At 35.9% G+C, this 26,479-nt stretch overlaps 1 protein-coding gene across 9 annotated transcripts; it reads right to left on the reverse strand.

Annotated features, from left to right (window-relative positions):
* Positions 1-2,400: 2,400 nt before the first annotated feature.
* LOC311290679 (uncharacterized protein) lies at positions 2,401-26,479 on the reverse strand. 9 transcript variants are annotated; one of them, XM_084409314.1, is made up of 22 exons: positions 26,285-26,479; positions 24,019-24,181; positions 23,804-23,928; positions 22,915-23,241; positions 16,451-16,795; positions 16,237-16,362; positions 16,104-16,133; positions 15,894-15,923; positions 12,575-12,595; positions 12,178-12,201; positions 11,844-11,867; positions 11,724-11,753; positions 11,243-11,266; positions 10,651-10,680; positions 10,202-10,228; positions 9,863-9,892; positions 9,544-9,579; positions 8,427-8,465; positions 7,294-7,341; positions 6,381-6,419; positions 4,963-5,127; positions 2,401-4,629 (listed from the first exon to the last, which is right to left on the reverse strand). In XM_084409314.1, the coding sequence occupies exons 3-22, from the start codon at positions 23,811-23,813 to the stop codon at positions 4,574-4,576; spliced, it is 1,461 nt and encodes a 486-aa protein (XP_084265440.1). In that variant the 5' UTR covers positions 23,814-23,928; positions 24,019-24,181; positions 26,285-26,479; the 3' UTR covers positions 2,401-4,573. The 9 variants fall into 9 exon arrangements, with proteins under 9 accessions (XP_084265440.1, XP_084265438.1, XP_084265434.1 ...); XM_084409312.1 differs by having other exon boundaries at positions 23,804-23,907; positions 26,285-26,469; XM_084409308.1 differs by having other exon boundaries at positions 2,401-4,638; positions 23,804-23,907; positions 26,285-26,465.

A 26,479-nucleotide genomic window follows, 5' to 3' on the forward strand; every position in this document is an offset into this window, starting at 1 on the left:
TTCCATATATGGGAAACTAGTGCTTATATTTTTTTATATACTGCAATATATGCATTGACCATGTATGTCTATTAATACATATTTACATTTTACATTTAGTCATTTAGCAGATGTCTTTATCCAAAACGACTTACAAATGAGGAATACTCATCAGTAATATCTGTGCTCTCCTTAGCACAGTGATAGTCTCTTGGCTAAATACTTTAGTACATTCAGGTGTGCTTGTGCTAACCCTTTCGCACGTACGATCACACCGGTGTGATCAGTCTAAGCTGGTCCCTGGAGCGTACGATCACACCGGTGTGATTAGAACAGTCAGTACATGACGTGTTCAACTGCTAAATTCAAATTTGCTTTCGCGCGTTGGCTGGCGCTGAGCCAGAGACAGGCGCTCTCAGTGCTGTCATATATCACAACGTTTCAGTGTTTTCAACCACATAATGTTTATTTTAGGTTTCAGACATATAAGTACTAAAAAAACAATACATTTAGAGTTTGTAAAATACACACTGATGTCAAAGGAAGAGGCAATAATAATCCTTTCGATTATAATTAGACACGTTTTATTCATATCAGATACACATTGTGTAAGTAACTTTAAAGTTTACTCTATTCTTCTCCCAGTTCACCAGCCACTTACTTTTATGTATTTCGGGAGAAGTGGATGAATTCACGTGTTGTATAAAATCCAACAGATCCGATTCTCTTAACTGCGTCTGCGTCACAAACTAAGATGGCGGCGCCCATCGCGCATACAGCTGAACTAACGCGATCGTTATAAAGGTGATTAAACAACAAAACACTTCCACTTGCATATATTTGACAATCGGAATATCAGATATTTCATGCCATATCTAACAAATTTGTGAATATTTTGAATAAAAAAGGGAAAATGGCATAAAAGCAGATCATCATTCATTCAGCTCTGTTGTTGCTGCGGTGTGTCACGTGACAAGCAATGACGCGCGTCACCATGGAAACCATAAAGTGACACATTCTAAATAACGGTCGCCTTGAAAAACTCACGCTGGGGGGTCAGCCAGAATATTTTAAACTTACGAGTGAAAGGGATTTATAGGCCTAGTCCATAGTAATCGATCGATTACTATGGACTTCGACCAAAAACAGGATGTAAATACAGGTATGTGCGCTGGCTGAAATAACATCATTTTTATTCATATCTTTCACATCTACTGCAGTCAGATCTACTGCAGTCACCCGTGTTCACTCTGAAGGAATCACTCACATGACCTGTGCACTTGTAATGACACATCAAGGATGTTAAGAGGCTAAAAGCAGGTTTAAAACTTGCCCCATTGAAGTCAACAGGGTGCAAATTTTAAAAAGAGGATAACACGGTGTAGGCAACACCGATTTTTGTCGTTGTTCTCTGTATTGAGAGCACTCCAAATGTACAAAAAAATGAGCTCAATGTTAAAATTGACCGGAGTTCTCCTTTAACTAGCTTGAAAAAATGAAACATTGCATTATATATTACATTATATATTTCTCTATATATGTGTATTTATGCTGCATGAGTAACTATATCTGCAATATATTACAAATGCAGTACCATATCTGATCACATATACATATTATGAAGTGTATTACTGAATATAAAGAAAAATACATACATTATATTGTACTAGTAAATATATTGTTACATATTTTCAGTATTTGAAAAGCAGCAATTCCTTATGTGTATATATGAATATATATATTCAATATACTGTAATATATTAAAGAAGTATTCTTGAAATGTTATATTCAATTTTGTATCTTATTAAACATTGTGTTCCTAGATTGAAGATCGATTTTTATGTTGGCTGTACATTTAGCTAATAAAGGTTAATAGAAATAAAATAAATATAGCTAGAAGCTATAGCTATAGCAGTGAAGCATATGTGACTAATAAACTGTAAATGAAGTAACACTCCCAGTCTACTAATACATGTTCCTGGTCTTGCTACTAGTCTCAGAGCACACTTGTCCTCTTTTTTTCTTTTCTTTAGTGTGACACATGGCTGGTTTCAGACTACTGGGCACTGTGGGCAGAATACTTTTTACCATTTGATTAAAACAATGTGGATTTAGTCCATCCGAAATTATATTCCATCTAAATTATTCTCACAACTCCACTGTTGTACATGCATTCACATTTTCTTTTTGAGGTGGAGATTCTATGTGTAAATTTAAAAGGAATAAATAAGACAAGCAAATAGGTGAGTGTTTTATTTTTAGCAAACCTGCAAGGGCAACTCAGTTCCCACGTTTAAAAGCACATAGAACTAGAATATTCACTAGAATATATGATTGAGATAAATGCACAAATGGCCTTAATACTGTGGGGGGGAAGAGAGCAGGGGTGCACAGATATTCTAGTCACGTCGTTTGATGAAAAAAAAAAAAAAAAATACACAGAATAATTTGGGAAATTAATTATTTTATCAAAAAAAAAAAAAAAAAATTCTGCAATCAGTTTGTCCCCCTTTAGGCATCTGAGGGTTTGGAAAAAAGTAAAGCTCATTATACATGGAAATTTCTTACTTACAAAATGAGACACAAGAAATTTGTTATACACAAGATAAAAATATACACCATGTATTTTTTTCACTTATATTTTTTTATATATTTCAAAAATGAAAAAAGGCAAAAAATATATTTGCTAAAATGTGTTTCAAAATGTTTATGTAAATGTTTTCTACTAAAAAATGTTTGGCCATTCATACATTTGGTATAGGAATGGACAAATTCATGTAGTCATATATTTAAAAAAAAAAAAAACATATTTTGCCCTCCATATACGTATATATCTAAACCAATATATATATATATATATATAGGTATGTGATATATATATTATGTGAACAAATCAATGTATACTTAAAAAAATATATATACTCGATCCAACAGATGTATCTAAACCAATTTATAGTTCAACAAACCAATATATACCTGAGCAAACCGATGTATCTAAACATATACAGTCGTTGAAGAAATCAATGTATAGTTGAACAAACCCAATAAGTACTTAAAGGGATAGTTCACTTAAAAATGAAAATGCTGTCTTCGTTTACTCACCGGAATGTTGTTCCAAATCTGTAAGAGTTTCTTTCTTCTGAACACAAAAGATGATGTTTTGAAGAATGTTTGTAACCAGACAATTGACAGCAGCCACTGAATTTCATACCAGGAAAAAATAATACTATGGATGTGAATGGGGTCCATCAACTGTTTGGTTACCGAAATTCATCAAAATATCTTCCTTTGTGTTCAGCAGAACAAAGAAATTAATGCATGTTGGGAAAAAGTAAATGAAGTGAATAAATGAAGACAGGATTTTCATTTTTGGGTGAACTGTCCCTTTAATGACTCTTCATGGCAGACACTAGCCGCGGTTCCATTACCCTTCAAATTGCGCAAATTGAAATTGTGCATTGAAAATACGCCCAATGGAAACACGTCAATTTTGCACAAACTCCCATTTATCTCAAAGTTTTTACGCTCGCATGAGGTGGTTTTTCAGGCAATTCGAAAAAAATATTTTGCAAAACTGCAATGGAAACGAGACAGAGGTCTTTATTAAATTCATAAAAGACAAAAGAAATACAGGAATAATGGATTCTAAACCTCAAATAAATGGCACAATCAAGACCTCAAGACAATCAAGAGGGAGAAACACCCAGAAACACCTCATATGTGCCGCTCACAGTATAAAGGGTCTTTCCTCACCATTAATGCTTGGATAACACACATACGTCTCCTTCCATTAATAATAATAATGGCCAGTGCACTGGCTGGGATATACATAAACCTACCAACGACCGTTTGGATTTTTGGAATGACTTATCGCAAGAGTAAAAATGAAATGTTAGTCGCATAACATAGGTTAATGAAAACGGAGTCATTTTGCAATAGTTCTTTGTCGACATTTAGGGGGAAAAAAAGAAGAAAAAAAATTGCAAATGTTTTGCGCAAATCTGTAATGGAAACGCGCCTACTGATGTTTGTGTGAAATAGCTTGTTTAGAAGCTCTTTACTGGCAAAACTAATACCGTAGGCCGTTTTGCTTGGTCTAAACTAGTAAAACGCAGTGTGGTTTCTTTCAAATAAATTAAAGCCTCACTGTTTTTTTTGTTTTTACTTGGCCAAAAAAACAAACAAAAACTCCTTGTACTAGTGTTAATTATATAAAACAGCACATTGAATGGTTTGAGAGATACTGCTGTGGTAAAACACATCTTTAAAATGTATGTGATACAGTATTTCTGACAATCATTGTCAATGATCAAAGCTGTGAGAGTCAACTTAGTATTATGTTAAGAGTAACACTTTAAAGGTGAGGCATGTAGTGAAGAAATAATACAATTATATATGGCAGTGTTTCCATCAACACATCTAAACCCAAAGAAGCTTTTCACACAAGACTTTAACAGCTCAAAAGACACTGATTCTTTCTCACTTTCACTGGATGGTGTCTAGAAGCTTATAAAAGACTGAGCTGAAATGCTGATGATGTCACAGTGATTGACACTGGTGGGCGTGTCTTATCTCATCAAACTGAACTCTTCTTCTACTGCTCATTCTCTCCATCCTCATCTATTTGGCTAATAGAAGGTATTTCTTTTCCTGATGATTCTGGAAGGAATTAGAGACAATCACAGAAATGAATATAAGAGAGAAATCTGGAAATCAATTCTGAAGCCATTCATGAGAAATCAAAATGAATGTCAATAATTTACCATCAAATTACCAATAGAAATGAAATGTACAAAATAATTTAACATAGGCTTAAGGCTTAAAACACACTTTCCACTCAATGGCATGGAGATTTTTATTTCAGTGTGATCAGGTTATGTGAACAAACAGGCTGTTTTCACCTGGCAGTAACAATCGTAACTATACACGAATACTATTGAATGAACAAACCCTTCTTAAATAAAAAAAAATCAAAAGACTCACCCTGATCTCCAGCATGTTTGGCACTGGGGTTACGGATTGCAATGCTCCTCCTGCCCTGTCGGTCTATGGATGTCATGTTAGCACCTATCGCTCGACTTAAGGTAGTCTCTGCAACAATCATGCGCCGTACCCCTTCACCTTTCTCCATCTTTGAGACATCAGTACCTAGAAATAGAGAAATACAAAGAAAAAGTAGACATTAGATCAAGTGTGTGTTTGCACGCGAACCTCAACGATCGAAATTACTACACAGAAGTCACAGAGGATCACGAGGATTTTTAGGACTATAAAACACGGTGAGTAAGGCTTAACTCTTTTTTTAGCTTGTCCACAAACAAATTTGATGAAAAAGACATTGCTTTATCGAAGTTCTGTTGCTTGGAAAATGGTTCCCATCAATGTCCGAAAGAGTAAAAGCACTCATGTGTTTATATAAAGATATGTTTTAAAATATGTACAGTAGATGTATGTTGTAACTTGTATGTTACATAGTTTGATGATTTAATTTGGAATAATTGTAATTTTTGTCTTGTATTGCTCTGTGGACCCCAGAAAGATTAGCAACCACTCAGTGGAAGCTAAAGGGGATCTGAATAAAGAATAAAGAAAACTAAAGGATAGGAGATTCAGAGAGATTTAAAAGGAATATCCTGTCACGTGAGGAGCCTGTTCTTCCTCCATATTCTGTGTCAAGACAAAGACTTCATATATAGGGACACGGCACACTCCGGTTACTTATGAATGGGAGAAAGTGCAACGTCCAATATTGCGAATAAGCCCCGCCTTCTAAATGACAGCCAATCGTTGATTAGTAAAGTCATCGCATCACTGCAGCTGAAGCTCCGGTTGCTATAGAAACAGGCAGACTCGCGCTCATGCCTGCGCATTGGCTGGTCTATCATGAAAAACAAGCTTGTTTTAACACTATTTGAACATAATAAACAAGCTTTATGAGACTGTTGTTGTTGTTGTTGTCAAGTTTCATTAGTGTTTTCAGATATGAAATGTAATCATAAGCTTAGTGAACAGTTTTGGAGAATTTGATGTTTCCTCATTCAAAGAGATAGGAGCTGCACTTGATGCCCGAGAGGCGTTTCAAAGATTACAATTTAAAAATAAAATAATATATTTATGTTCTGTGTGACTTCTCATTTCAGTAAATGCATCATTTTAACCACGACTATACAGATTTGTATTATTATTTTAAGATTTTAAAAAGCAATCATTTAACCATTAATTAACATGCAAAATGTATTTTGTTTGACACACACAGCATGTGTATTGTGGGCTATAGCAGCTATAGAGATCAGACTTTATCAAGCTTATGGGTTTTAGCAAAGCAACAAACTTTCATTGAACATTTTATTGTCACACAGCATAACACATTTTACACTTGATGTTTTAGTTGTAATACTCACATATTTCTTTTTCAGAGTTCTCCATTTCATCAGTCAAGGCTGATCAGAGAAACAGAGAAATTAGATTATAGTGAATGAATAGATGTACAACGACAGTGATATGTAATGATAAACGCTTTTAAAAAAAAGGGGTTAATAGGCTAATACTTTAGCTTTTCATTTATTAGAGTTGAAAGAAATGTCTTCTCACAACATTTTTTTAAACAACCATGTAGGAATATGTGTCATGACCATATTCCAGGACGTCAATACACTGCAAAAAAAATGCTTTTCTTACTTAGTATTTTTTTACTATTTTTCTTGTTTCCAGTCCAAATATCAAACATTTATTAAATCAAGATCCATTTACTAAAGTAGTAAAATTACATAAGATATTAAGTCTTGTTTTCTGGGGAAATAAATAAAAATTAAGCGAGTTTTTGCTTAAAACAAGCAAAATGATCTGCAAATGGGGTAAGAAAAATAATCTTGTTGCTGTTTGAATTAAGATTATTTTTCTGACCCCATTGCCAGATAATTGTGCTTTTTTTAAACATCAACTCACTTAATTTTGATTAGTTCCCCCGGAAAACAGGACATACTATCTTATGCAATTTTACTCATCTAGTGAATGCATCTTGATTTAAGAATTTTTAGATATTTGGACTGGAAACAAGACAAAAATACAAGAAAAAAAAAAAGAAGCATTTTTTCCAGTGTGCAAGATACTGACCAAAATCTGATGAATCTTTTGATGGAAATAACATCACAACATTTATTTCCATCAAGAAGTGCATCAATTTTTGTTCAAGATCTTGAATTGACAATGCAAGAGGTGAGCACTCTGTAAAGTCTCCTCCAGCACATCCCAAAGACTGGGACATCTGAATATCCTATCAACACCTATCACTTGACTTCTTCAACATGAATGCACCTTTCTCCATCTCTGATCTCGATGCCTCTTCTTGTGTGACATCAGCATCTAGACACAGAGACATACAAACCCAAAGTAGACATTAGATCAAGTGTTTGCATGTGAACATCAGAGATTGAAATCACTACACAAAGATCACTGAAGTGATTTTATCAGTTTGTACATGATTTGTGTTCTTCATATTATGGTCTCCATTTTGGTTTGCGGCATTAAAAACAAAAACACAAAATGTATCTAAATAGCTCAGGAAAACAGTTACGAATGCAGGTCAGCAACAGAACAGTGTAAAGTTTTAGCTGTGTGATTATCACAAAACCATTAAAACACCATAGCGGAAAAGATTTTAAAAATAAAACATGTAATTTACTACTATAAACAAATATTATAATGATGACAACCCAGTTCCCTACCTTGCACAAATAGCAGTTTTAACAAAGGAATGAATAATGTTTGTATTGTATTGCATTTTCTGTTGAAATTCTCATTTCCGCAACTTATGTGTCATTACCGCAACAGGTGTTAATTTAATAATGTAGTAATTTGATTTGAAATGCACATGAAGAATATACATTATGTTCTTTCAGGTTTGCCACATCATTTTGAAAATATGTCAGGTTTTAATACAATATATAAAAAAATTAAGTTGTAATTTGCAATAGCCATTTTGCAAGTAATGAGAGAGAAATCAGTCAAAATGATTAGAATGATTTCATAGTTTCAAGTTTAAAACCGTGAAGATGATGTGAACTGTATTAGCTTTCTTAATGGTAGTGATTTCTTCAGGCTGTTGCGGTAATGAGAAAAGCCAAAAACATGTTTAATTCCAGAAGTCCATTTCTGAGAGTCTTGTGTGTGGCGATTTTCAATGGTCTGCCATGAATAAAAGTGTCTAAAGTATCTAAGTCTATTTGATACGACACTAACAATGACCCACAGCTTTTCTTGCAGGTGTTGTTTGCAGTCACACATGTAATTAAAGGGTCTGGAGAAAAGTATCAGAGTAAAAGTTTCAGTTTTGTCTTTAAAATTGAGTTAATTCAACAAAATATTTATACTATAAATGTCGGCTCAACATTGTGATGTCTGTTAGCCTATCGGCATTTCACACTTGCAGTTTAATTTGTAATACTTACGTATTTCTTGTTCAGAGGTCTCTTCTGCACCGGTCAAAGCTGCACATAAAAACAGAGAAATTCAATTATAAGTGAGTGATCAGATGAAGAGTTCAGATGCAAAAGCCTGTAAGACAGGAGAGCTGTCAGTAAATAATATATGTAAATATAAATGAACAATAAATGAAAAAGTAACTCAGATATTTTGTTGTAAATTTAAAAGTAATGCGTTACTTTACTAGTTACTTGAAAAAAGTAATCCGATTACATAACTCAAGTTACTTGTAATGTGTTTCACCCAACACTGTTAATAAATGTTAATTTCATCAAATTTTGGGTTCATTTTAAGCAAGCAATATAATATATTTTTTTTAACAATAGTTGAGCTAAATAAAACAATTTCAAACATTTAACCCAGCTATCGTTAATGTGAATGAACAATATCAGCAGCTGGGTTAAATGTTTGAAATTGTTTTATTTAGCTCAACTATTGTTAAAAAAAAAATATTATATTGCTTGCTTAAAATGAACCCAAAAATTTTAATGGGAATTAACATTTATTAACAGTGTTGGGTGAAACACATTACAAGTAACTTGAGTTATGTAATCGGATTACCTTTTTCAAGTAACTAGTAAAGTAACACATTACTTTTAAATTGTACTGAGTTATTTTTCATTTATTTTTCATTTATAGTTACATATATTGACTGAGAGCTCTCCTGTCCCATGTTGAGAGAAATCGTGAGTAAGTGCAGAGCGGTGTGTGTGTGTGTGTGTGTGAGTGTGTGTGCGTGTGTGCTGCAGTTCTAGACTAAATGTTAGCATTTACTCTTCTCACTTGTACAAAAACAGATTCAGTTTTCATCAAAGTCAATAAAAACTTATAATTAAATATTTTAAATTAAACAAATATAATTAATGTATTTAATCTCACTTTAACCAGTTCGAGGATCCAATTCAAACATATTAATAAGCAGAAATAACTTTAGACAAACATAACATTTGTGATCACCCTGAAGCTTATTTCACTTTTGGTGTGAAAGGGTACTTTTTGTAGTTATTAAAAACAATAACAATAATTGGCGATCAGCAAACAGTCTCCTCATTTTACACTTGCTGTCTTAGTTGTAATACTTACGCAGTCGCTCTGAATAATCAGGTTTCTTGCTTTCAACTGTCACAGCAGAAACAGAGAAATGAGGACATTATAAGTGTGTGAACAGATAAAGAAACACTGGGAAGATACTGTGTGATTCTTCATGTGCTTCTAATAACTTTTTATTAATGATCAGTAAAATCCGTTAAATCCATCACTAACATGAATTATCAATAAACAATACTTTTCATAGCAATGCATTTATTGGTTCAGGAGAGTTTCACACCTGTGATGTCTTAATGTTAAACTCTGCTGTCAATCAAGCGATTTTCTCTCTCATTGCATCAGCTGTGATACTTACACACTTTCTTTATGTTTTCAGAGATCTCGGCTTCGTGTCACAGCAGGAGGTAGAAACAGAAATGAGGAGATTATAAGTGAATGAACATGTCAGAAACACTGAGAAGATTCTGTGTGATTCTTCATGAGCTTCTAATCATCACTTCATCTACATGACTTCATATTAATGATCAGTAACAGTTACAGTAATGTTGTAAATCACATGTTGTATGTGATTCAGTCATCAGTATATTAATGTCTCACAAGCAGAACATGTGGTGAAAAATTATACATATTGCCTACTAAAAATAATTTCTGCTGTAGCACAATAAAGCTTATTATCATCAGTTTTAATACGTACACAGTCGCTCTGAGATCTTCTCTTCATCTGTTACAGCAGGAGATAGAAACAGAGAAACTAGATTATAGTGATTGATCAGATGAACATGTCAGAAACACTGACACACAGCGCAGATCATATCACAAAATAACAGATCGAGAGTCAGCAGGACTGTGACTTTAGGCCAATTGGCACTAAATTTCAGCAGTTCTGTGAGATTCAATGGCAGAAACACAGATATTATTATTATTATTTAAATCAACATTTTAGCAATCAGTAACGATTACTGTAATGTTGTGTATGATTTAGTCATCAGTATATAAATATCATGCAGCTCAATACAGGACAATCACACACATCACACACAAGCAGAACATGAAAATGATAAATATTGACTCTGAAAAATCATTTATAATCTACAGTAGCACAATGAAGTTAAATTGTTTTGTTGTATCAGCTGTAATACTTACGCAGTTGCTCTAGTCGTTTGGAGATCTCCGCTTCATGTCACATCGAAACAGAGATGAATGAACAGATGAGACACTGAGTGATTCTTCATGAGCTTCTAATAATCACTTCTACATGACTTTATATGATCAGTAACAATTACAGTAAAGTTGTGTGTGAACATTAAAGCATAATGTGAATTAATAAACAATACTTTCCACGGTATTTTGTTTTGAAATTAGTTAAGTGATGATGTGTCACTGAATGATGAATTATTGACTATGAACAATTACTATTTATTTTGCTATATCTCATCCTGGACTGCATTTCCCATAAGCCATTGTGGCTGATTAACTTCAGGTGTTTCTCTGCCTAGATACAAGTCTATACATTACACTTCATTTCTGAGCTCTCGCTAGGATTCCCTATATTATGGTATTGATCTTTAGCCTGGTTTCCTGGATTTCAATGTTTGCCTTTGGTTTTGACCTTTTCCCAGCTATCTGGAAAATGATTTTGGATTACCCTTAATGAAGCTGCGTTTCCTCAGCACTAGTCTCTATTGTAGCACAATAAAACTACACTTTCTCTTGCTGTATCAGCTGTGAAACTTACGTATTTCTCTTTCACAGTCCTCGGCTTCGAGTTACAGCAGAACATAGAAACAGAAATAAGGAGATTATTAGAGAGAAGATACTGTGTGATTCTGCATGAGCTTCATCATCTGTATGACTTTATATTCAACATTGGACACAACTAAGGGAAACGGTCATGCAACAACAAGCATCACAACAGTATAAGGAACCTCAAGGTTGTCGATGTGTGCAATTGTATCGGGCCAATTCCTGTATTACGCCCAAATCACTAAATCCGTATGTCACATGTTTTATGTGATTCAGTCATGAGTATATTAATATCATGCAGCTCAATACTGGACAGTCACACAGTTCATTAATTACTGTACTAAATCAAATGCTGGCAAAACATATGATTTAAAAAAATAAGAAATATTGCCTATGAAAACTATTTTGTACATTTAAACTGTACCGTCGCACAATAAAGCGAACTTTTTCTCTGTATCAGCTGTAATACTTACACATTTTCTTTAGTTTTTCCGAGATCTTCGCTTCGTGTGACAGCAGCACATAGAAACAGAAATGAGGAGATTATAAGTGACTGAACAGATGACAGATCATTTCTACTTTAAAATACTTACCTATTTCATTTTCACAGCCCTTCGCTTCATGTCACAGCAGCACATAGAGACAGAAATGAGGAACAGATGAAGAAACACCGAGAAGATACTGTGCGATAATCACTTCATCTTAATGGTCTGTCACAATTACAGTAACGTTGTGTGTTAAAGTCACCATGAAATAAGCAATACTTATTTGCATATTTTATGTCTTCAGTCAAATGCTCCGAACAAACATAATCATCTGATGTGATCCGAAATGTCATAAAAAAAGGAACAAGTAATGCACTAGACACACAGACGTATTAAAAAAAGCTGTGGTTTTCAGTTCAGTTGTTTCAGTTTTAACACTTACCCAGTTCTGTTTCATTGATCTCGGCTTCGTGTCACAGCAGCACGCAGAAACAGAAATGAGGAGATTATAAGTGAATGATCAGATGAACATGTCAGAAACACTGAGAATGATTTCCATCAGTTAAATCCATCATTAATGTGATTTAACAAAATAAACAATGCAGTAAAACTTCTCAAAACAGCTCCATTTGTTAACATTAGTTCACTAGTGCATACTAATCATTTACTAATGGGACTATATTATAAAGTGTCATCAACAATACTTATCACTTAAGTTATTGGTTAATATTAATTTATATATATTTTAAAATTACTTCAGTGATGTGTGACACCTGTAATGTTTTTATATCAAACAACAAAGCAAAGTTTTCTGTTGCTGTATTCGCTTTAATACTTACACAGGTGTTTGGAGAGCTTCGCTTCATGACACAACAGCACATCGAAACAGAAAAGAGGAGATTCAAAATTACTGATCAGGTGAACATGTCAGAAACACTGAGAAAATACTGTGTGAATATATAAATAAAAATGTATTTATATCTTACAATATATAAGACTATATAATACGCAGTTGCGAGTTGGAAAGTCAGAATTGTGAGTTTTTAATAATTTCTGCTTCGCATTTATGACTTTATAATTCACAATTGTGAATTAAAACAAGAATTGTGAGATGCAAACTCACAATTGGCGAGGGAAAAAAGGCAGAATAGTGCGATAAAAGAGTGAAAATAACCTTTATTTATTTTATTTTTATTTAGTGCCGGAAACACTTCCATACACGGGTGAGGATTTACAAATAAAAATACAAAATGTACTAAAGCACAGTAACGAAATAAAAATACTTTGTTAATATCTACCACTGGTTGTATATGATTCAGTCATCAGTATATTAAATTCATGCAGCTTAATACTGGACAATCACAAATGATTAGTGATTTATTTATAAGCAGAATTTACAGCAAAAATAAAAAATACTGACTATGAAAAAATCATATTAGGGACTGTTCGTTTTTTATTTAAGAAAAAATAAAAATGATTGTGAAAAAAGGCATGACCCTCCCCGATAATTTATTGATTAGCCTACTTCTGTACTGGTTTGCGCTTGGCAAAGATGTTCCATTGTTTTTTTTTTACAACCATAAAACATGCTTTCTCATCTTACTGTAACGATAGACCAAATCCATGATTCGGTACGTATCACAATTTTTGATTTTAGATTAGAAAAAAATCATGTTTTCGGTGCTGATGCGGTGTGACGCGTTCAACATGTGGGTGGCGCTGCCAATAAAGCATCTAAAAGCTGTCACAAAGAACCGGCAAAAGTAATGATTATGAATATGTCAAAAATAGCAAGGAGACATTTTAATTGTTTATTAATAAACAAGTGTTTTCTGTGTCGACTGCAAAGATGAAGTTGACGATGCGTCGTGACCTTCGCAGAACGCGCCAGAGAGAAATGCACATTTCGGATTACATAAGAGCAGTCTGTTTTCTTTCGTTTTGAATTGTTCTTTTTAAAAGTAGACATTTCAAGCTTTCTATATATTTCTCAGGTCTGTGAGGCAAGTAGCCTACCTTACGCTGAGTCTCGGTTCATTTATGAGACAAGAGTCCACTCGCCGGCGCCTCCGTGTGATGATTATCTATTTTCTACTATATTATCTTATTATCTTATTTATTAAATCCAGGCAATTGGTTGATGAAACATTGATTAAAATTAAGATACAATTAATAAAAAACGAAATTCACTTTAAAGACAGGCTTTGTGCTTTCTGTTGAGGTCTCTGTGATTTTTTTAATGTCGCTTTCAGAGCAGTCATGTCCGTAATGGAGAACTGTCTATTTTATGAATATTTTATGTTCTGTGGAGGCCGACCCTTCTTCATCCGGTGGGTAAACAGTATATATTTTGGTTTGCGCAGTGTAATTCATAGAATTACTAAAAAATATTTTGCCACCTAAAAGTTAAAGATTTTTTTGTGTCACGTCACATGTGTATTTCCCTCATATTAAATATAAAATGCATGTGTAGACTGATATTTTTCTAATGTCTTGACTCCTTTATTAAGGGAGTATGGATATATTAACAGACATTTCAATATATTGGTATTAAATGCATTTTCTGTATATTTCAAGTTTTGACTGCAAATGTCACGTCCATAACGCTGGAATTGCCCAATTTTAACGAATTTATCCTCAACTAGTGTTTTGGTGTAGGTCTACGTATTGTATTATGTTAACTTAAATAATACTAATAGTAATTTAAAGATGTGGTAGCCCTACATCTTACACATCACACTCCACTGTTATGGTGGCAATTTCAGTATATTTACTCACTAACATTATTGTGGAAACAAAATATGGTAGTATCGCGCTACAGCGCACATTCTATCAGCTGCAGTTCTGGCGCCTCAGTCCCAATACTGTAACACTCGACGTACATACACATCACATGTTAAAGGGATAGTTCACCCAAAAATGAAAATTCTGTCAGTAATTACTCACCCTCATGTTGTTCCAACCGCGTAAGACCTTCGTTCATCTTCGGAACACAAATTAAGATATTTTTGATGAAATCTGAGCCTTGTCTCACTCCTCCATAGGCTGCTAGGTGGCCCAAACTTGCTGGCCCAGAAAAGTTATTAAAGAGATCGTTAATATAGTCCAAGTGACTACAGTGGCTCAATCTTAAGTTTATCAAGCGACGAGAATACTTTTTGTGCGCAAAAACAAACAAAAATAACGACTTTATTCTACTATTCATTTCCTTCTCTCTCGACCTCTAGTTGGTTCGCGTAGTGTTTTTGCGCAGCGCGTCTGTGTTACACGTCACCACGTAGGCTCACTATTGGCCGACGCTGGTCATGTGTGTGATGCGTGATGACGTGCAACACAGACGCGCAGCGCAAAAACACTACGAGGCCCAGAGAGAAGGAAATGAATAGTGGAATAAAGTCGTTATTTTTGTTTGTTTTTGCGCACAAAAAGTATTCTCGTCGCTTGATATACTTAAGATTGAGCCACTGTAGTCACTTGGACTATATTAACGATCTCTTTAATAACTTTTCTGGGCCAGCAAGTTTGGGCCACCTAGCAGCCTATGGAGGAGTGAGACAAGGCTCAGATTTCATAAAAAATATCTTAATTTGTGTTCCGAAGATGAACGAAGGTTTTACGCGATTGGAACAACATGAGGGTGAGTAATTACTGACAGAATTTTCATTTTTGGGTGAACTATCCCTTTAATGCAGCGGTAGAGTTACACTCACAGGACACTGCACTTATTCGCAATCACAAAAGTTCATTATTTGCTCGTGCTTTAAAGCTTTGCCGGGTAAACATTTCATTGGCGTTCTTTTCTGACATGATGCACTTTTTCTGAGTGCGAACTGAAGTGCGCGCGCACTGTCAAACAGCGGCAAACTGGATTTTTGTTGGGTCAGACCCATCTGATATAGATGGGGGGCTGATACCGCGAGAGCAACATGGAGCTACATGTAAAAGATATGCAGCAAACAAGCCACTTTGAAATGTTGCTGTTTTCATGAATATAAAAGTTGGGTGACCCTCCCCCTAGACTAAAAAAAGTTGGATGACCCTCCCCTCAAAAAAGAATAAAAAGACATGACCCTCCCCTATTTTCCTCCGGTGGTCCTTTCCATAAATACCGAACGGTCCCTTACACATTTAAACTATGCTATCAGCAGTAACACTTACACAATTGCTCTAGTTGTTTGGAGATCTTCGCTTCATGTCACAGCCGCACATTGAAACACAAATGAGATTATAAGTGAGTTTGTTGTAAATTCAGCATTTTAAAACAGCGATTCATTCATGAGTTTAATAATATTGACTCTGAAAAAGCATTTCAAATCTACAGTAGTACATAAAAGTAAATTGTTTTGTTGTATCAGCTGTAATACTTACGCAGTTGCTCTAGTCGTTTGGAGATCTCCGCTTCATGTCGGCGGCACATCGAAACAGAGATGAATGAACAGATGAGACACTGAGAAGACACTGAGTGATTCTTCATCATCTGCATGACTTACGTATGACTTACGTATGAGTTTCTTGAGTTCAGAGTCTCTGCGTCGACAGTAAATCCCGACACCAGCAGCCGCCGCCACAGCCGCCAGAATCAGAACCACACATATCCCGGCCACCGCTCCTGTAGGAAGACCTGGCACTGAAGAGACGAAGAGACACCTGGATCAACTCAAGTACTAGCAGACGCTAGTGTTTCAGAGCTGTGCTGAAAGAATAACACAACTCACCAGAGACAGTAACAGTGAATCTCTTGAATAAGATCCGTCTGTCACTAATGATCTTTAGTCTGAATTCTCCAGCATGTTCAGTTTCAAGGTCAGTGATGGTCAGAGATCCAGTGTTAATGTCCATCTTCAGTCTGTTTCTGAATCTCCCATCGTCACCATCGTAGTGTGACGCGTGACTGTCTTCTGTATCGCCTTTCGCGATGAGAGATCCTTCAACTCCAAATCTCCACAGTATTAGATCGCGTTTCTGTAGTTCAGTGTCAATGTGTAGAGTCTCAGAGTTTCCCTTTGTGGCCAACAATGCCTTTATTTCCTCATTATCTTCAACAGACTTGAGTGGAGATTCTGCAAAAATAATATCTCATAATGTCATAACTGTCGGTTATTTATTTCAGCTTGCATATTCTCACAAATAGAGATCTAACGGTGTGAAAATGTCATGTCACGATTATCAATATTATCACGGTTTTGGTCAAATGAGATGAAAATGTTCAAAAAGGACTGATACACACCAGTGATGCGCGGGTCAATGTATAAACAAACGGCCGTTTCAAGATATTTGGAGGCCCTAGGCAAAAGAGTGAAGTGAGGTCCCAAGTCCTCCCTCATGAAAATGTTTAAAATTCAGATGGGATTTCTTGTGTTCTGGTGCATTTTAAGAGTCATGAATTACTCTGTAGTACGCTACACAAAGTGGCCACTAGAGTGTAGTAAAGGACACAGTGTCTTCAATGAGGCATTGTTGATGGGAATGACACAATTTGATTAATGTTTATTTTTGTCAACAAGGCAAAAACAAGGTAAAAAAAAAGTATAATTATTCATATTATTATTATCATTCTTAAGAACTGTATTCTCTTTATGCAGAGCAGTGTTTTAATCTTAAAGGCCATGTTGCAGGTTTTTTTTTTCATCGAATTTGTGCAGTTTACTTGTTGGTAATAAACATTTAAACTGTTATCCATTGTATTTTATGTTGTTGGGTATCACAAAACGCAATATAATACGAAAAAGTAGGCTATCTTACAGCGGTTTGCAACGATTCTCCTTTCCGCCACAATGCATTCCATTACGTCACGTTGGGGAGAGAATATTCCAAAGCCCGCCTTGAGAGCGTTGAGAGTGACTAGCTAGAGAGACGAGTTTAGACGAGAGTATTCAGATAGCGCAGATTATACAACACATCTCTAGTCACCTATAACTGTTTAAGCTGGTTCATAAGTAACTATAAGATAGATGTTCTAGATAAGATATAAATTAGATTAATAACTATAATCGTATTAAAACAGGTGGCGTATGCCGTTTTTAACCATGTAAACACTTGAATCGCACTAACTGAAGTGCGCGTGTGTTTTTGTAACGCACCTTAAGCGCGTATTCATTTTAAACTTGACATTAGGAAGTTTTCCCTGAACTCTGTCAACACGACTCACTGTCAGCAGTCTGCCTTCATCCAGAAACAGCTCAAATAACGTGACAGCAGTGTATAAAACTGTTACAGGCACCGACATAATATTTCTGTCTTCATCACGGCACAGAATAACAAAATACGTCCATAAGAACCCGTTTGTTATTTAACGTACGTAATTACGCGCATGCGTGAAACGGATCGTGCAGTGGAACGGATCGTGTACAGACAAGCTTTCCAACGCAGTTTCCATGGGACGGCACCGCCGGCGCCCACACAAGCACCTGCCAAACAGCGACAGACACGCGGCGGCTGTGTTTGCAACATTTTCACCAGAGGAAGAGGTAAACGCTTAGAAACACTTGGCAATGATGCTGTTACTGGAGCTAGTAGACCATCAAAACGTGGGATAACTAATCATTAATGTGTTTACCACGTTGGGGGAAAGACTTAATTAGGGATTATCTGGAGGTGGTGGATAACAGGTGGGACTGGCAAATTAGCCCATAGCTAGCATGATGCCTTCTATTTCTAGATGAAGACAAAGTTTACCGGTACTTATCTGAACTAATGTCATGATCACTGCCACTAGATATAAAGAAAACGTTGATTTTTCACTCATTTTTCCCAGTCAGTCGCCACAGTTCTAATACAAACTGTATTGGCTGAGGCTACCTTTCCTCCGCTTCTCCCCAACGTGACGTCATCACCGAATTGCGTAAAAAAAAACGTTCATACCAAAAAACGTAAAAAACTGGTCTTTAAGACCATTTTTGAGACATTTTAAAAATGGTATACATATCTTGAGTGATTAATGTACCCATTGATCAACAGTGGTGGTTAACCTGCAACATGGCCTTTAAGCTATACAATTTATGTTGAATTAAAAGAAAAGTATTAAAATGGTGTATAACACAAACTATTTTAACAACATTGTACAACAAGGATTTTTTTATTTATTTTTGCCATTTATACTTAAAAAATCTTATGCGATCGTAATCTGAGCTCGTGCATCAAGAGGATTTAGCTCAAAGGAAGTTTTCGAACGCTAGTAACTTAGTGATGAGGAGAGAAGTTGTCTCGTGTGTATTTTATGCTTAAATTCTGCAAACAGAACAAAGTTGTGTATGACTATTAGTTTAACTTTTTCACCCTTTAACAACGCTCACATCTACCGTTGTGTTTGGTCACTGATGTCAAGGTTTATGTTCGCAGAGATGTGAAAACACGTCAGACAGAATTGGAGATAATAATGGTTTACTTACCGCTGTCTTAGGCGTTTTTCTTATTTTTCTTTCTTTCTCTGTCTTTTGGAAAATCCTGAAGAGTATGAGCGCTTCATGATGACATTTTCAAATTTAAATGCCCGCGCAGCGCTGAGTGTGGGATCGACAGTTTCTCCTCCACTGACAGCTAGTGGGGGACCTAATGGGGGGTGCGCGACGGTGGATGTCACTTCAACATTACAGTGATTAGGGGACTCACAGTGTTTGTCTTTGCATAGGGGGAATCCCTCTAGTTTGGGGGGCCCCTCTCACGGAGCAGTAATGGAGAGCGATAGCGCTGTCTCACTGTGGTGGTTTGTTTACAGTGGTTGATACTGTTTGACGAGGGAAGATACACAACCTAAACGACCGTGCGGCCATCGGGGGCCCCCTTCAGCTGGGGGCCCTAGGCAGCTGCCTACCTTGCCTACCCCATTGCGACGGCTCTGAAAAACCGCACCCGACCGACGTTTTCAACTAACCCGCCCGCAACTCGGACCGCAAAAAAAGAAAAAGAAAATATTGTACCCAACCCGCATTTTTTAAAAGAAGTAAATGCTCATCGTAGCGTCTTAATATAACTTAATATATTCTAATTTTGTCAAGAATTATAAAAAATCGTCAATAAGCTCATAAGTTGTACTAAAATAGTCTAAATGTTTAGCTTTAAAAACAATTTAAAAAAGCTGGCTATGTCTATTTTGATGTTTCTGCGCAAGTTCAGCAGACAGTGAGGTTCGGGTTTGTTCCAATCAGAGCTCGTGAGCGGAGAGCGCATTTCTGAATATTCCGCTCCGCTCGCTCATTCCATATAGGGTCGCTCGCCCAACGCAGAATGGCCTGCTGGTTCGAAAATATGTGGAATAAGGGCTGCCTCCGACTAATTTTTTTTTCCTAGTCGACTAGTAGTTGTTCATTTAAGCCATTCGTGGACAAATCGCCCCTTTATATTAATTTAATTACTTAAATAGGCTATAGCCTACAGGATAATAAGCGTTATGACCGCACGCATAAAGCTTGCCACAAAGAACCGGTTAAACAATGATTATGAATGTGTCTAAATTAGCAAGGAGACATTTAATTGTTTAGTAATAAACTGGTGTTTTCTGTGTCGCTGCAAAGATGAAGTTGATGATGCGGAGATTGCGGACTCACCATGAACGCCAGAGAGAAATGCACATTTGGATTGCATAATCAGAGAGTAGCCTATTTATTTTGGTTTGAATACTTTCGTTTAAAAGTAGACATTTCAAGCTTTGTGTAATATATAGCCTATATTTCTCAAATCTGTGAGGCACAAGCTGAGTTTCGGCGCCCTCCAGTTTACATGCAATGCAAGTGATCGTGCCGGCGCCTTATTACATTGTCTGCTATATATTTGCTTCTTATTTGTTAAATACGGGCAATTGATTGATAAAACATTGATCAAAATTAAGATACAATTTATACAAAACGAAAATCTTTTAAAAAGAGTTTTCTATAAAACAAAACTTAATGAAGTCATCAAAATCATGTTTTACCAAAAACAGCGCCGGTGTTAGGAGGGCGCCAGCGCCTCTGCCTTTCAGCGCCTCTGCCTCGCGAGTGGATGATAGCCCTGAAGACGCCTAGCAATGGTATACCTTTAGTGGTAGAATACCTTTAGTTAAGTTATACCTTAAGAGTCTTCGTAGCGCGCTAAGAGACAATGTTATCAGAAAATGCAGCCCAGGTATGATGCGTAATGGAGATTCCAAAGCGCTCTTCTTTGGTCAGAACCATGGAGAGCGATCGCGGATTTACTTTTAACAATGCAACAAAATATTTAAAGAGCATCAAGCTATTTAAATCTATATTATGTATACGCACAGATAATATAACAGTAGGCTATATTAGTCAATATTTTTTTATTAGGTTAAGCAGTGATTGGATGACGTTTTTCTTTTGGGGGGATAATGTATTTCATAGAAAATTGTGTCTAGTACTATATAAATTACAAAGTTTTAATTGGCATATTTATTTCAAACGACCCGACCGACCGCGACCCGAATATCATTAAAAATATTTTTGGATGACTCGTAACCGCGGATGACCGCAGGCACCCGCTCATTTTGGATCAACCCGCGCATCACTGATACACACAGTGAAAAGTTTTATATTTGAAAATCAACTAACAACTAATAAAATTAGCAGCTCTATGCACTTCTTTAAAGCTGCAGTAAGTAACTTTTTTGTGTTAAAAATTTACAAAATGTATATAATGTGCAAGTATCACTACGATACGCCTATAATAGTGTTTATATTGGGACTATTTTATATGGGTCGGTGCCACTGCGGAGAAAAATAAATAAATAAAATTGCGCAAATTGAAATTGTGAATTGAAAATACGACCAATGGAAACACATCCATAGGCGTGTTTCCATTACAGATTTGCGCAAAACTTTTGCGATTTTTTTCTAAATGTCAACAAAAAACTATTGCGAAATGATGGCGTTTCCATTAACCGATGTTATGCAACTAAAACTTAATTTGTTCCTCTCGCGATGTCAAATCATTCCAAAAATCATGGCGACGGACGTTGGTAGGTTTATGTACTAATCCCAGCCACTGCACTGGCCATTATTATTAATGGAAGGAGATATGTGTGTTTTCCAAGCATTAATGGTAAGGAACGACCCTTATTATACTTGTGAGCGCCACATGAGGTGTTTCTGGGTGTTTCTCCCTCATTTCTGCTTCGAGGTCTTGATTGTGGCATTTCTTTGAGGTTTAGAATCCATTATTCCTGTAATTCCTTTTTGTCTTTTATGAATTTAATAAAGAACTCTGTCTCGTCTTCTGTCCAAACTGCGTCATCTACGTCAGGTGACTGTAAATGCACAAACACTGTTTCCATTGCAGTTTTGCGAAATATTTATTTTTAGAATTGCCTGAAAAACCACCTCATGCGAGCATAAAAACTTGTTTGTGATAAATGGGAGTTTTTACGAAAATTACGTGTTTTTACGAAAATTACATTTTCAATTTGCGCAATTTGAAGGGTAGGCTAATGGAAACGCGGCTAATTTAACAAAAACTACCATATATCGCAAAAACGTTTTTACGCTGGTTTTTAGGTGGTTTTTCAGGCAATTCGAAAAAGAAATGTTTCACAAAACTGCAATGGAAGTGTTTTCCTATTTACAGGTCACCTGACGTAGGTAGAAGTCAATAATTCTTTAAGGATGGTGCAGTGTGTTTGGAAAGAGCTCTTCATTAAACTAATAAAAAGACAAAAGAATTACGGGAATACTGGATTCTAAGCGACAAAGAAATGCCACAATTTATCAAGATCATGAAGCAGAAATGAGGGAGAAACGCCAGAAACGCCTTATATGTGCCGCTCACAGTATGGATTTACTTGCCATTAATGATTGGAAAACACGCGTACGTCTCCTCCATTAATAATAATGGCCAGTGCAGTGACTGGGATATACATAAACCTACCAACATCCATTGCCATAATTATTGGAATGACTTATAGTATCGCGAGAGGAAAAAAAATACGTTTCAGTCGCATAACATCGGTTATGAAATGTCATTTCGCAATAGTTTTTTTATCGACTTATGGAAAATATCGCAAAAGATTTGCGCAAATTTGTAATGGAAACGCGGCTATAGACATTAACAGAGAGAAGTTAGTTACACATGCAAAAGTTACATATTGAAGCTTTAAATCCATGTCTCTTGTATCACCGCGGACACACTCTCTCTCGTTTCATTCAAATGCAACTCGCCTACACACAAAGAAGTTCGAATTTAATTTACTCACCTTTCACAATAACTTTGAATTTCTTGGCTTTGGTCCCTACACTGCTGATACTCTCTACTATATATTCACCAGAGTGTTTGATTCTGACGTTCCAGATGGTGAGAAAGCCAGTTTGATCCAAATTAAGTCTGCCACTAAACATCATCATCAACTTCACATCACTATATTCAACTTTGCCAGTTGCTTTGTTAATTATTGCTATCCTAGTCTCATTAACTTTCCACTCTGCCAGACCATCTCTCTGTGTTTCAGTAAAATCAGCCTGTAGAGTGAGAGAATCTCCCTCGATCGCCGTCTTCACTTCATCTGGATCGACATCAAACACGCCTGCAGAACAAATAGAAACAAAAATGAAAAATTAAACTTCTCTCATCATTTACTAAACTTGTTGGAACTTGCTGTTCCAAACCTGTTTTCCAATTTTCTGTTGAACACAGCAGATATTTTAAAGAATGCTGGTAACCAAACAGTTGTCGGTGGCCATTGACTTCCATAGACTTTGTAGGAAAAATATAATAGAACAAGTTTCCATAAACTGTTTATTCATCAATGAATCATGAAAAAAGTAACACGGGTTCCAATCAAGCAGCACAACTGTCGAATCTGAAATTGATAATAAATCAGCATATTATACTGATTTCTGACACTGAATACTGGAGTAATGATGATGAAAATCCAGCTTTGCACCACAGAAATAAATAATATTTTAAAGTATATTAAAATAGAAATCCATTATTAAAAATTCAATAATCCATATTCACCTTTCAGATTTCACTTCCAAAATATTCATTCTGTTTAAAAATACAACCTATAATATTCGACAGGCAATTTTCGGTCAATTTTATTTCGCTTCCACAAAATAAGTGTTTCAATTTGACAGAAAATTCACCATTTGACATCCGGGAACGGCAGGAATATCAGTAGATTGCCGATTGATAATGTCCATCTGCTGTTAGTCGATCTCACCAGCAGGGGGCGCAAGCGGCTGTTGACCTTGACGAAGACATAGATAGCCTATCATATAATCATAGACAGTATATAAACTGGACACAGCGACCCCATTGGATTCAACGGAGAAAAGTGAAGTCAATTAGAAGCTCTTACTTCCTGATGGCTGAGCGTACTGCGCAGACTCAAACTGAGCTTGACGACGTAGATGTGACGTGAGCAACCCGTCTGTCTTCTAGTAGCTGTGCCATGAGAAATCTGAATCATTCCCTTCCGAAACTTGCAGAGACGGAGAGTGTGAGTAGGAGGTGTCCATGAGCTAGGAGCAGGAGCAACTTTTGCTAAGTATTCTGATTAATTATTTTGTCATTTTGCCTCCACGTCCCCCCGATTGCCCGCGAGCTTCTCCTCCTGTCCATACGGTAATCTCTCTACTGTGCGACAGAGAGTCGCGTGGTTATGACGCAATCGTTAGCCTAATTTTACAAAAACTGCTTCTACGGGGCCATAACGTAAGATACACGGTAATGGAGCCTTTTATACATTGTCGTGTTTCTTTAGAAATAAATAATGGACAAATGGAGTCTTTAAACGCCTCAGATGTAAAGTTATTCGCTGTCAAAATGAATGTGAGTCAATGGAATGCTAACAGCAGGTGATGGTCCGCTAGCCAATGGCGGCGCCCGGGGAACCTTCAATATTTTATGAAACCCTGCTCCCCTGCATATAATAAAGGCTAGATGTCTTACGGCGGAGTCACTTACGGCATCACCGGCGGCCATCTAACCACAGGGAAGCTGTGAATTAAGGTGAGTGATCAGCACGCACACAAAATTTGGCGGATTTACAAACGGTTTGGTTTCTTACAAACGTTATTAACGTGGCTATAATTATTTCATATGGAAGTCCATTGTTATAATTATTCATATGTATGCAATGTCATAACTACATCTCTGACGTTTATAACAAACCAAACCATTTGAAAATCGGTTGAAAATTTAGCAAGTTATGGTTATTTAAAAGTACATGCACCATGTTATGAGTGAGCGAGCACCCTGTGGTAAGATGGCCGCCGTGTGCGGACGTCGACCTCCATTGGCCAGCAGCACGGACGAGACTCATTCATTCATAAAAACAGGTTTACAGAAATGGAGCAAGCGTAAGTATTTGTGATGATTATCAGGGCCAGTATATATATGGAAAAGCTGATTAAGACGGTGTTTACATTGAAGTCTTCACAGTTAGTTTTGTACATCTAGAAATCGGATGTGTTCCTGTTTGGGTCCGTGCAGGCCTTAATAGGGCCGGACCGGCAGCCTAAATATTCTGTGTGAGTAATGTTAGACAATATATAAAAAACACAATCACCCAATGCTTGACTGAATAACTTCAATCTATTTATTAATAATCAGTCTATGGTTAATTTATAGAGCGAAGACTTAATTTCTTTTTTGAGTGCTACTGTTAAATAGACTTATTGTAGCTGTTTATTTTATTTGTTTAATTTTATAGTATGTGTCGTATTGTTTGTAATTTGAATTTTTGCTTTTTTTAATAACAAAGATAAAATTAAATTAAATATCTGTATGTAATTATATAATTACATTTACATTTTTTTAAATGACTCCTATCACGAAATATGTTCAAAATCCTGTTCAAAATTGTAAAAGGTTAGCGAATGTTAACATGATTGATAATAATGTGCTTGTTGCAAACCTCTCTGTTAGCTCACACTGACATGTAATTATTATTATTTATTCATCATTTAGCCTATTATTTAAAATAAAGGGGAGGGAATTGTCAAAAAGCAGGGCAGGAACATGCTGGTCAAATTAGTTTATTTTTATTTTTTATTATAAAACAATGAATTGTAAATTCTGTCATATTTTTCAATTACTTTTACTGTTTCAGTTTTTTTTTTTTTTTTTCTCGTGGTATCGATTCAGTATCGAGGTATTTTAGTCTGATATCATATCACAGTCATAATTTTGGTATCGTGACAACACTAATCTGCAAGATGTATTTTTGTTTGTTGATCTGCACTACGTCTTAGTGCTATGACATTTAGAAGATTTCTTTAAGATGTTTGAGATTTAAAATGCATGTAAAACTGCTTTTCTAACTGAATTTAGTGGCAATACAGTGTGTAACATTGAAGTTATTGATCCGGGAAACTCGAATCTATGTTGTCAACTTGACTAAACTAGTTTCCTTTAAAGCAGAACATTTCGTTTATATTTGGAGGATATGTTCCTATAAAATTCTAAATGAATGAGTCAAGCACATCATCAATCATAGTTTAAATGTGTGGTTTAAAATACGTACTTCATAAGCAAAGGCATTTAAAGACAGGACTTGCCACACCTGCCAAGTAGAAAGAGAAACCGAAACCATTACAGAAAACCAGAATTCAAACACTTACCTTCTATGACGAAGCAAAATACACAAATAGAAAACACGCTCTTCATTTTGATGAGAAGTTGAGTGAAAGGTGAGTTTGATAAGGACGATTATGTCTATAAATCTCCACCGTTGTGTCTGTGTTTTGAGTGTTTGAGATTCCTGTACCGCACCCACCGCAGAAATCCCGCAATCGCTCCTGTGACTGGACCGTCTT

This window comes from Rutilus rutilus (assembly GCF_951802725.1).
Source record: "Rutilus rutilus genome assembly, chromosome: 1".
In the NCBI taxonomy this organism is placed as follows: domain Eukaryota; kingdom Metazoa; phylum Chordata; class Actinopteri; order Cypriniformes; family Leuciscidae; genus Rutilus; species Rutilus rutilus.

Bases quoted from the DNA above. Each gene is read 5' to 3' on its own strand.
- LOC311290679 (XM_084409306.1), bottom strand. From the start codon at position 26,330: ATGAAGAGCGTGTTTTCTATTTGTGTATTTTGCTTCGTCATAGAAG. The intron at 12,202-12,574 runs GTAAGTATTAAA...TGTGACACGAAG, and splicing joins GAAGCTCTCCAAACACCTGT to CCGAGATCAATGAAACAGAA. The intron at 10,681-11,242 runs GTAAGTTTCACA...TGTGACATGAAG, and splicing joins GGACTGTGAAAGAGAAATAC to CGGAGATCTCCAAACGACTA.